A 10938-nucleotide genomic window follows, 5' to 3' on the forward strand; every position below is an offset into this window, starting at 1 on the left:
GATGAGCAGCTGGCACAGAAGGAAGGGCCCAGTCACCTGGCTCTGCCACTTCCAATTGCTCATCCTAACTGGATTCCTGGCTCCCTTTGTGATTTAGTTTCCTCATCTGTGAGAGAGACTGTGTGAGTCTGCTAGGCAGCTTCCACAAACCACCTGGTTTTAGGAGCCAGAAGCCCAAGGTCCAGGTATCAGTGTGTTTGAGCTCATGAAGCCTTGCTTCCTAGAACCTTGTGACTGTGAGCTCCAGTTGGCAGAGAAAAGGTATAGAGAAAGAAAGAAGAAGAAGAAGAAAAAAAAAGCAGAGCTCTAGTCAACATGAACTTTGAGCAATGTAGTAATCGTAACATTAGCTGCAGCAGCAGTAGCAGTAATAATAGTAATATTGCACGCAGGGTCTCACTGTACAGCCCTAGATGGTCTAGATTGCCCTATGTAGGCCAGGCTGGCCTTGAACTGATAGAGATCTGTCTCCCCAATGCCGTCATTAAAGTAGGATACCACCATACAAGGTTCCCTTTTAAGGGAATTTTTAAGGTCTGCCCCAATATTAAATTCCAGCGGATGCTTGGCCCCGTGGTACTGATTACACCTTCCTGCCCTCAAGTCCCCCCTGCACCTTCTGAAGAAGTTGTCGCTCTTCACGGAATCCTGGCTCTCAGTGTCAAGAGACCGACCATTTTGCCCCTCCAGACCTCTGGAGCTTAAAGTTTTCGAGCCTTGAGAGTCCGTGGTAACAACGGAACGAACTTCTTCCATATCTCTCCTCTTCAAACCTAGAAATAAATCTGTGGTCACAATTCGCCCTCAGGACCGTGGACAGTGGCAGCTGGGGGAACAGCCCGCAGCCTTTCGGATTCTTCTAGTAGACCCCTCTAGCTCCTAAGGGCTTACTGGCCAATGGGAGTCCGGGGAAGGGGGTGGGGCGTTCCCTGGCCTTCCCAGGAGTGGTCGCCACTGTAAGGGTCGTCAAGACCATGTGGGATCTAGCCTCGGCCACTGACCTCAGGGTCACCTTCAGCAGACCGAAACCTTGGTCTAAATCACACCAAGTGTCTCAGAGTAATGGGGTAAATCCAGTACAGAAGTGCGTCACGTTGCCATGGAGACGGCCACGCCCAGTTACAGCCAATCCTAGCCAAGTTGTGCTGACTCCTCCCTTCACTCCCCCCCCCCCCAAACCCCATTCAGACCCGCCCCTGGACAAATCTGCAATTAGATAGCCCAGCTGCGATTGACACCGGCCTGTCTCAGACACCATCAATCCCTGAGCTGGGAAAGCAGGCTCTGCCACCGCTAATGCTCAAATCCTTCTGTGGATGCTGGATTAGCGTGTCAGACCCACTTTGAATTAGCCTCTGGACCAGAAGCTACCAGCACTCATGAGAGAAAGCTGGGGAAGACCCTGGAGCCAAGGCTTCGTTAAGGCCGTCTAATTGCCAAGTTCAGCTTTAGCAGTGGGTGCAGCCTGGTTTTGGCAGAGGGGGAACCTCAAGGAGAGGGGCTTCCAGGACAGGGTTGCAGACAGGATGCACAGGAGTATAAGTCCAGAGGCACAGTGAATGGCTAGATACCAGTGTGCTGAGGCCCCATGGGCCTTAGGAGGAGATACAGATAGTGAGACTGGGCCAAAAGATACGATGTGCCAAAAATGGATTTATATTTATAAATGCATACATGGGCACTTAGCAGACAAAGATCAAGAAGCTGTATTTCCACGGTTTGTCATACACATTCCCCAGGCACAGTGGGGAACCCATCCCAGCACTTAGGAGGCTGAGGCAGGAAAATCACTCCAAGTTAGAGGTCAGCCTGGACCAGCGTGAGACCTTGCATCATCCCAATGTCCCATCCTCTCCCCAAAGGAATGTTTTCATAATATGTTAACATTCGCTAAGAAAACCTAGGAACACTAGCTTTTGAAATTTTGGTGGATTGGTAAACTTGGCAGATTCCAGGGATTGATGATTGGAAACTGATTTCAGGCCAACTTGCTTTCAGCAAATTAGCGGCTTTCCTTGCCAAAACGGGTGTCTGCAAACATGAAGGGGCCCACTGAGCCACTGCTGTTGCTATAGAAGTCAGTGAATCACTGGCTGGGAACGAGGCTTTTCTACTAAAACTGTTAAAGACTGAAAAGTTAACAAAGAAGATCACTGGAAATCACAAATTGGACCCAATTCTGACATTTGGAAGCAATGGTGAGTGTCTTAGTCAGGGTTTCTATTCCGGCACAAACATCATGACCAAGAAGCAAGTTGGGGAGGAAAGAGTTTATTCAGCTTACAGTTCCACATTGCTGTTGATCACTAAAGGAAGTCAGGATTGAAACTTAAGCAGGTCAAAAAGCAGGAGCTGATGCAGAGTCCATGGAAGGATTTTCTTTACTGGCTTGCTCAGCCTGCTCTCTTATAGAACCCAAGACTACCAGCCCAGGGATGGCACCACCCACAAGGGGACCTCCCGCCTTGATCACTAATTGAGAAAATGCCTTACAACTGGATCTCATGGGGGCATCTCCCCAACTGAAGCTCCTTTCTCTCTGTGATAACTCCAGCTTGTGTCAAGTTGACACAAAACTAGCCAATACAGTGAGAAAAGAGGAATTCCAAAAGGACTCTGCCTCAACTGCCTGTAAGGTGGTTTTATGGCCTCACAAAACTGGAGGACAAAAAATACAGGGTGCCACTGATGGCATGTACCCATCAATTGGCCCAAGCCCAAAACTGTTGTCTGAAAAAGTACACAAATATATGTGACATGTGCTAAGTGAAAAATTCCATTGTTTAAAGTGTGTGTGTGTGTTGTGTGAACTCTGTTCTGGCCCTTTGATTTTAAATAACTTAAGACTAAATGGTGCCTGAAAATGTCAGCACATATGGAGCTGTAGAAGGATAAGGAACAGGTGGGCTTTCTGGTCTACCCCAGCATGGCTGATTCAATCTGTCAAGTCAGCAGGCCTGAGAAACAGCGCCTGTGGGCACTTCCCATATGCTGCATCCATACTCAGGACTACTGAGTGCCATGAAGGACAATAGGGGCTTCAAAATCCAGGCTGAAAGTCGAAGGGCAGGGCTGTTCTACATAGAACTATTCTGTCCCCTGTGTCCTCAGGGGCTTAAACTGTTAACTGTCAACCCACAATAAGCCTGTGTAAGACAGCAACACATTATGCCAAGACCCCTTTTGTATTGTGGCAAAACAAAGCTCAGAAAAGGTTCATAAAGAGTTTACCCACTACTTGCATACACCCAATACTTTGTGTATTCTGTTCTTTTCACTATCCCTATTGAAAAATAAGAATGTGGTCATGACCCACTGCACTGATGTGTCAACTCCCACGAATGCTCAATCAGCACAACTTGGTGGAGTCAGGACTCATCTCCAGAAAACCCCAGCTTCAGAGAGTATGCTCCAGTACCCTGGGGAGAGCCCAGAGGTAGACAGAATTGGTAAGCAACACCTGAGCTCCGTAGAGTTGAGCGTGAAATATGAGACCAGAGACTTTAGAACAACACCCACCTCCAGTACCACCTAGGGAAGCACATGGAGAAATCTTGGAATCGGATTCCAAGTCTGGTTTGATTCAGTGGTCCCAAACTCTGCCGACTGCTCCTCCCAGTCCCCCTGCCTTTACCCAAAGTTGGCTTCCATGCTTGCCACTGGATACGACAGAAAGGACTTTCGAACCCCTCCTCATTCCCATTAGCCCAATCCCATTCCTGAGGCCATCTATGGGGGTCTGAGTAAGAATGCCTCCCATAGACTCATGATTGAATGATTGATTGCCAGTTGATGGAACTGTCTGAAAAGGATGAGGTGTGGCCTGGTTGGGAAAGTATGTCACTGGGGGTGGGACTTGTGGTCAAAAGCACTCTGCATTCCCAGTTAGCTAGTGCGAGTTCTCAAGCAATTTGGGGCAACCTGAAGCCACGTTGCCAATCATGGCCATTCATACTTAACTCAGTCCCTTTGAGGTTAGAACCATTTTCTGACCACATATTGCTTTCCTGTCCCAGTAAAGTCAAGTCAGTTCCTTCCTTAGGAGGTCAAAAAGGTAAGATAGTTGCTGGTAAGGCCTCCTCCACCTGAGCTGGCAGCCAGGCGGACCTGGATGCACAAGAGGAGGACCAGACTACAGTCATGACCTGGGAGTCACCAAGACCTAGTAGTAGGAAGAGAGAGAGTATAGGCATATTTTTTTCATTTTGGCAAGATTACTGAAGATTGGCTAGTGGGGATGTAAGGAGTAATTGAAACTGACTTCTAGTTGCAAATCGTAACCATGAAAGTGAAACCAAGTTTTCACTATTATAACAAAATTGAAACTGAAATTAACTAAGTATCTAGGGCTGTGAGATGGTGAAACTTCACAAAAACTATCCTCTAAAATCCTGGACATCAGGAAAAAAAAAATTGACTCTCATAGACACTGTTTCTATTTCTAATTTTTAAAATTATTTTGTGAGTGCTTGTGTAAATGAAAGGGCGCCCCCCGTGCAGGTCAGAAGACAACTTGCAAGAGTTGTAGGGGGTCATGAAGCTTAGCAACAGTTGTTGCCTTCACCTACCGAGTCAACTCCACAGACTCACTAAATATTCTAAATAGCCTTTGGGAAGTCACAGTACTGACCCAAACAACTATCGATTAAGTTTAAAAGAAAAATAAAAGACTGGTCAATGAAGACACGAATTCAGTGGTAGTTTTATTGTATATGGTTTTTTGTTTGTTTTGTTTTGTTTTTTCGAGACAGGGTTTCTCTGTATAGTCCTGGCTGTCCTGGAACTCACTTTGTAGNGACCAGGCTGGCCTCGAACTCAGAAATCCGCCTGCCTCTGCCTCCCGAGTGCTGGGATTAAAGGCATGCACCACCACGCCTGGTTATGAACCATGTTTTACAAAGAAAAAAAAAAAAATGAGGGAGCCAAGGGGCGATTTACTAGAAAGCATTTAACGAAAGGGAATAGAGCTGCAACTGACCTGTGGCCTGCTGTCCTGGGCAGAGGGCCAACCCCTTGGCCCTCACCAAAGAGGCTAGTCACCCGTCTAGACCAAGGCAGATGACAGGGCCTCCCTGTCCCAGCAGCCAAATCGCCAGCTGCCGGCCCTGCCCACTGTCAACTTAGCCAATCCTGAGCCGAGGACAGGAAAGGCTCCGCCCAACGAGCTGGTGAGGTCGCCTCCTAGTGGCAACCCCGCAACTCGCGGCCCCTAGATGACCCTAGGGTCGCAGGGGTTATGGGCACCTCGGAGGCTGCAGCGCCGCCGTTCGCGCGCGTCGCCCCCGCGCTCTTCATCGGGAATGCGCGAGCCGCGGGTGCGACAGAGCTGCTGATGCGCGCGGGCATCACTCTGTGCGTCAATGTCTCCCGCCAGCAGCCCGGGCCGCGCGCGCCCGGAGTGGCAGAGCTGCGCGTACCGGTGTTCGACGACCCAGCTGAGGACCTGCTGACACACCTGGAGCCCACCTGTGCCGCCATGGAAGCCGCGGTGCGCGACGGCGGCTCCTGTCTCGTGTACTGCAAGAACGGCCGCAGTCGCTCAGCCGCCGTCTGCACCGCCTACCTCATGCGGCACCGCGGCCACGGCTTGGATCGCGCCTTCCAGGTGCGAGCGTCCAGGGGCGGGTCTTCCGGGGCGGGTCCCACAGAGAGACCAAGTGGTTCTTCCGGGGCGGGCTCCACCCTTCACACGCGGGGCGGAGCCTCTGCACCCTGGACTGTCTGTCGCGTCTCTCACCGCAGCTCTCTTGATTACAGATGGTGAAGAGCGCCCGCCCGGTAGCCGAGCCCAATTTGGGGTTCTGGGCTCAGCTGCAGAAGTACGAGCAGACCCTTCAGGCCCAGGCCATCCTGCCCCGAGAGCCCAAAGATCCGGAGTAAGCCGCACCGTTCAGCTGCTGGGTGACCAAGTGTCTATACTGAAAGGAAGTGTCCCCTCCCTCCTTTTTCTATTAGGCAGCTGGCCTTGGGTGTTGCCCCATCTTGATTGTAGTACAGGAGCGTCTACTGAGTAGGGGGACTTCGTTTATTCATCATGTTTGGACCAAATCCAAACCAGCACGTTTTAGGTAGAGAAATTGCGTGAAGGATAGAGTCTGGGAAGCCTACGAACGGTTGATAGCGAGTGATATAGATCAGAGTCCTAGCTGCCTGCTCCAAGGGAGTGCCTGGGTTTGTAGGCAGAACCTCTCTGCCTCCTGAACTTCTGGTCCCTTAGAAATGAACATAGAGTCTCCCAGCAGGAGCTCATGGGCCCACCTTTGGCTTACAGCTGCTGTGCCATGGAAGGGAGACCGTGCAGACTGCAGCTGAGCAACTACAGCCGCCCACCTCCCACCTCGTTGCTTAACCTGTATCAGCATCAACGCCTGACCTAGCGTTGCCAAGCTACCATTATGTCCTGTGCGCTATCTTCCCCAGCTGGTGGACAGGCCCATCAGTTGCCACCTTGTGTTGATTGCTCTTGTAGTTCAGACACAGCCTCTCTTAGACATCTGCTTCCATCAGCGCCCTGCAAATGTAGCCACGATTTAAAGTAGTAGTGGGTGGAAAACAAAGAACCTGGGCTCCGTGTGTAAATTACAGAGGTGTGTCCACTGGTTGGCTAATCAGTGAATAAATAAAGTGAATAAAACCCCCGAGTTGCTCTTTATGGTTTCCCTGTTCTACTCCCTGTTCCTGTGGAGCCTGAGCGGTTGGTCGGCATCAACTTGTAGGTCATAGTCTGTCACCACCCAACACCCTGTTTTGTCCCCTGAAGAGCCTAAAGGTCATATCTGCTATGTGTAAAGACATATTGGGTCCTCAGGTGGAGGGCTCTCCCTTAGAATAAAGAATAAAGGTGTCTTACTTAGCAGAACTCAATGTTAAGGGGATGTGAGGTACACAGTTCGTGGTCAAGACTTGTACCCCTTGTGGGGAGCACCAGTCCTATAGGAGTGAATGGCTGGCACTATCCATTTCAGGACTGCTGCACGCGCTAGCTGATCTGACCACTGAGCTTCCTCTCCCAAGTCCCTTAAAGGAACCATTGCTACTGTCCCCATTCCGCCATTGAAGCTGCAGTGACTTGCAGAGAACAGGGCCTCATGCCCAGGTTTGCACCCAGATTGTTTAGCTGATCCCTGCTCACACCACCTTCCAAGAGGCCACTGCCCTTCCATCTGGGTAGGGCATATCTCCTGTCCTGCTAACTTGACTAGAGTAAGTCACTTACAAGTGACAAAAGTATAGGGACATAATGACCAGGTTGAAAGTTATCTGTGGGGTGTACCCGGAACGTTTTACTCCCACAAGCTCAGTTTGTGGAGCAATTTCAGCTGTAGCTTTGGCCAGACCAAGCTCTTGTATGTTTCTGCCTCAGGGACTCCAGGACCCCTCTCTATAAACACTTCTTCAGGGGGGCCTTGGGTGTTAACACTGACTGTAACCACAAGGGGCCTCTCCAGGTAACTTATCAGTGTTAGAAGGACAGGTTCTTGGGGTGGGCACCATGGTGGTGAAGGCATTTGGAGGCTTGGAGTTTGAAGTTTACTGACTCTACAATGCAAAATGTCCTCTTGGTCACAAAAGAGCCGTGTTGGCTCCTTATAAAAATATGGGGTGGCAGCACACCCAGTCCGTCTGTAGAAGTGGAATAGCTGAGTCAAGGCTGTCCCATACCACAACTTCTGTTTGCAGAAGGAAGTATCACCAAGACAGAAATGATAAGACCCCCAACCTCTACGGGTACAACTTGAGACTGGGCTGGGGGACCCCTACAATCTACATCATTCGGACAAAAGAAACCCAGGCCAACAGGACAGTCCAATTGAGTTGAGAATCCGAGAATCCCTTCGTAGATAATCTTGTGGACAGGCCACTGGACACCTGAAAGTAGTGATAACCTTAACTCTGGGTTCCTTTACTCTTTTTAACCCAGCTGGCTGCACCCCCTCCGTATACAGCCAAGGATGACTGGGAACTATTGATGCTTTTGTCTCCGACTCCCAAATGCTGGAATTCTGAGGGGTTTCCATTGAGCCCGGTCTTCCTCCCTCTTATCCTTGCCTTTGAATGATGGCGTGAGCCCTGGAGTTCCTGCGGAGTCTGAAATGAGGGCTCCAGGAGTGATCCCAGGTACTGCCAGCTAAGAAGGCGCATGGAGACTTAGCCGTACCTCTCACCTGTGGAAAGAGGGCTGGTTCACTTGACCTTACATTTGGGGAGACTGAATCCAGACAGCTGGGCACTCCCCAGAAGTGACACTACACCCACACTATCAGAGTAGGAGACAGAGTGTGTCTCTCCAGAATATTCCCCCAGTTTTAAAAGTCCCTCTCCCTCAAAATCTGTCCCTCCTCCTACCGATAGACAGCAGATCACCTCTGTCCACACCTTGTATTGGTACTGGTATTGGACAGCTCAACCTTTGAACGGCTTTGTTGTGCTAGCCTAAAATGCCCCTGCAGCTCTGTAGCCCTTACATAGGAGCCTCAAGGCAGAACTGCGTTCATCAGTGTGTCTTCACTCCACACACACCTCGACAACAACAAAAAGCCGATCCTAAAACACGGCCAGTGCTACTGACAGCTTCTCTTTATGCCTAATTTGAATCTAAATAGTCACACCTGTATGGACTATGTACTTGACAGCCGTGCATTTTCCCAAGCCGCTTTGCACCCGATGGCTACTGCCCAGGCCAATTGGAGGACTCAGGGGGAATCGCATCAGGGTAACCACAAGAATCATTCCCGGAGTCTGAGGACCGACTGAAAGAGGTGTCACTTGCGTCCCTGCGAAAGCGACGGTCCCGCCTCCAAGACTACCCCGCAAGCCATAGTTGTAGCGCGCAAGCTGAAGACGCCCAGCCTTCCCCAGCGTCCTGCCTCGCGTTCTGCTCCGCCGCTCGCGCCGCTCGCACCGCGTCTCGGTGCACAGGCCCGGGGCCGCATACAGCGCCCCCGGTGGCTGCCGAGCCCAGCCTGAGCGGGGCGGCGCACGGCGCGGGGACGGGACGGGCGGCTCCCGGCGCGACTTCCTGTTGTGCCCGCGCCCCGCCGCCACCGCCGCTGCCGCCACCACCGCCACCGCCACCAGCACCACCACCACCACCACCACCACCACCACCACCACCGCCGCCGCCGCCGCCCGGGCCCCTCGCCCACTGCCCGCGGCCTACAGTGGCCGCCGCCCATGGATTTCACCTAGCGCCGGTGGTCATGGCGGCGCAGTGCTGCTGCCGCAAGGCGCCCGGCGCCGAAGCCGCGCCCGCCCGCCCGCCGCCGGAGCCGCCGCCCGCCCTGGACGTGGCCTCGGCCTCCAGCGCGCAGTTCTTCCGCCTCCGCCACCTGCAGCTGGGCCTGGAGCTGCGGCCCGAGGCGCGTGAGCTGGCCGGCTGCCTGGTGCTGGAACTGTGCGCGCTGCGGCCCGCGCCCCGCGCGCTCGTGCTCGACGCGCACCCGGCCTTGCGACTACATTCGGTCTCGTTCCGCCGCGCCTCCGCCGTCTCCGAGTCGCCGTGCACCTTCGCCTTCCCTGCCCCGGGGTCGGGGCCCCCGCTGCCCGCCTTCGCCGATGCGCCTGGAGCGGAGTCTGCCGGCTGCCCGCTGGCCTTCAGGCTGGACCCGTTCACCGACTATGGCTCCTCTCTGACCGTCACACTGCCTCCCGAGGTGCAGGCGCACCAGCCCTTCCAGGTCATCCTACGCTACACCTCGACCGACGCCCCCGCCGTGAGTCCCGCCCGGATGGGCTTCTAGATTGTGGGTGGTCAGAGGGGTTCTGAAGGCACCCCTCGTTCGTTTCACTGCTGGGTCAGCTGTACCCTGCCCCTGGGACACCTGCAGAGGGCGAGGGGCAGCCTGGACCAAGAGTCTACCCTAAGTGGCCGCAGTCATTCCCAAATATTGCCTACAAGTTCTTCGAGTAGAGCCCCAGGTCCAGGCCCGACGGACAGTGGAGATACTCAACAGTGTGTTTCTCAGGGGAAGGGGAGAACGACAACTTCCCGTCTTGTACCCGTATCTGGGTACAAGAGCAGCTTCTGGTGGGGCTCTGCTAAGTCAGCTGTAAGAGCCCAGCATTGAGGGGTGTTCTGAGAGCGCCTGATAGAGAAGGGCCACCCTGTGACCTGCACCTTCACAAGGCTTGAGGACACCCGGGTCTGTTCTCTGGAGGTGGAACGAGGGACAGTGGGTGACAGACAAGGCCTTGTGAGCTGTGAGGTGTGGCTTTGGGCTCCCTACACTGTATTGTGACATGCTGGGGCAGGTGTGCTCCACCTCCCAATAGACACACAGGGCTCTGATCAGCCTTTCCGCACAGGGCACCCACCATCCCACAGGCCCCGATGGAAAAAGCAAAGGATGTAAAGCTAGTGTTGGGGTAGCACGGGGCCAATGGGGTTGCAGAATGGAGCAGGACCTTTGACTCCTGAAGCAAGGTTCCTCCCTCCAGCTCCCCAGGTAGGAGAGAGTGCTCGCTCATGTGACATCTACCATGGATACACAGAGCACAGGCAGCAGCTCTGCAGGGCCCTTGGAAGGTCCATCTGCCCCCACCTGGGGAGCCCAAAGGAACAGGCCAGGAGCCACACAGGGACAAGTTGACATCTGGGCAGAAAAAAACCAGATGGGATTCACAAAAGTCCTGTGGGCTTCCCGAACTCTTCTCAGGAGTCTTGACTGGGGCCTGCCACCTCTTCCCAGAGTCCCTGCCCCTGCGCCTGTAACTAGTCACCAGGGCTCAGCCCTCTGCTGGCTGTGGTAGGCTGTGGTAGTGTGAAGCCTCTGCAGATGTTAGGTCTGCTGCCTAGCATGCCAGGTGAAGACTGATGAGGGAGGCACTTCCTGGCTGCCACTTGTGGATGTGTGCTATGTGTGTTTGTTCTTCCATTAACAGCAGAGGGATAGGAATGGAATGGAGCCTTCATTGCTGCACTAAATCGGGGGGGGGGGG

General features: G+C 53.1%; 3 protein-coding genes and 1 long non-coding RNA gene across 11 annotated transcripts in view; 2 read left to right on the forward strand and 2 right to left on the reverse strand.

The window, feature by feature from the left end:
• Ankmy1 (ankyrin repeat and MYND domain containing 1) overlaps positions 1 to 1078 on the reverse strand; it is a 41988-nt gene extending 40910 nt beyond the window's left edge. For 5 of the 7 annotated variants that reach the window (XM_029473848.1, XM_021159825.2, XM_021159816.2 and 2 more), the window contains exons 1-2: positions 1002 to 1060; positions 617 to 773 (exon numbers count right to left, since the gene is read on the reverse strand). In XM_029473848.1, the coding sequence (XP_029329708.1) occupies positions 617 to 756 (140 nt within the window). In that variant the 5' untranslated portion in view covers positions 757 to 773; positions 1002 to 1060. Of the gene's footprint in view, positions 1 to 616; positions 774 to 1001 lie in introns of all 7 variants that reach the window. The other 2 variants (XM_029473877.1, XM_021159843.1) reach the window with 1 other exon arrangement.
• A 4068-nt stretch (positions 1079 to 5146) lies between these two features.
• Positions 5147 to 6641, forward strand: Dusp28 (dual specificity phosphatase 28). 2 transcript variants are annotated; one of them, XM_021159880.2, is made up of 3 exons: positions 5148 to 5605; positions 5758 to 5876; positions 6272 to 6638. In XM_021159880.2, the coding sequence occupies exons 1-3, from the start codon at positions 5237 to 5239 to the stop codon at positions 6375 to 6377; spliced, it is 594 nt and encodes a 197-aa protein (XP_021015539.1). In that variant the 5' UTR covers positions 5148 to 5236; the 3' UTR covers positions 6378 to 6638. The 2 variants fall into 2 exon arrangements, with proteins under 2 accessions (XP_021015546.1, XP_021015539.1); XM_021159887.2 differs by having other exon boundaries at positions 5147 to 5605; positions 5758 to 6641.
• LOC110292553 lies at positions 6576 to 8912 on the reverse strand. Its single transcript, XR_002377727.1, has 2 exons — positions 8610 to 8912; positions 6576 to 8165 (listed from the first exon to the last, which is right to left on the reverse strand). It is a non-coding gene; the product is annotated as an uncharacterized LOC110292553 (long non-coding RNA).
• A 221-nt stretch (positions 8913 to 9133) lies between these two features.
• Positions 9134 to 10938, forward strand: part of Rnpepl1 (arginyl aminopeptidase like 1) — a 9637-nt gene continuing 7832 nt past the window's right edge. Inside the window, exon 1 of the mRNA XM_021159857.2 lies at positions 9134 to 9713. Within this exon, the coding sequence (XP_021015516.1) occupies positions 9201 to 9713 (513 nt within the window). The 5' untranslated portion in view covers positions 9134 to 9200. The remainder of the gene's footprint in view (positions 9714 to 10938) is intronic.

This window comes from Mus caroli, chromosome 1, assembly GCF_900094665.2.
Source record: "Mus caroli chromosome 1, CAROLI_EIJ_v1.1, whole genome shotgun sequence".
Taxonomy (NCBI): Eukaryota; Metazoa; Chordata; class Mammalia; order Rodentia; family Muridae; genus Mus; species Mus caroli.

Coding starts and splice junctions, on each gene's coding strand:
- Dusp28 (XM_021159880.2), top strand. CDS start 5,237: ATGGGCACCTCGGAGGCTGCAGCGCCGCCGTTCGCGCGCGTCGCCCCC. Junction 5,606..5,757: donor GCTTGGATCGCGCCTTCCAG/GTGCGAGCGTCC, acceptor TCTTGATTACAG/ATGGTGAAGAGCGCCCGCCC. Junction 5,877..6,271: donor CGAGAGCCCAAAGATCCGGA/GTAAGCCGCACC, acceptor TTTGGCTTACAG/CTGCTGTGCCATGGAAGGGA.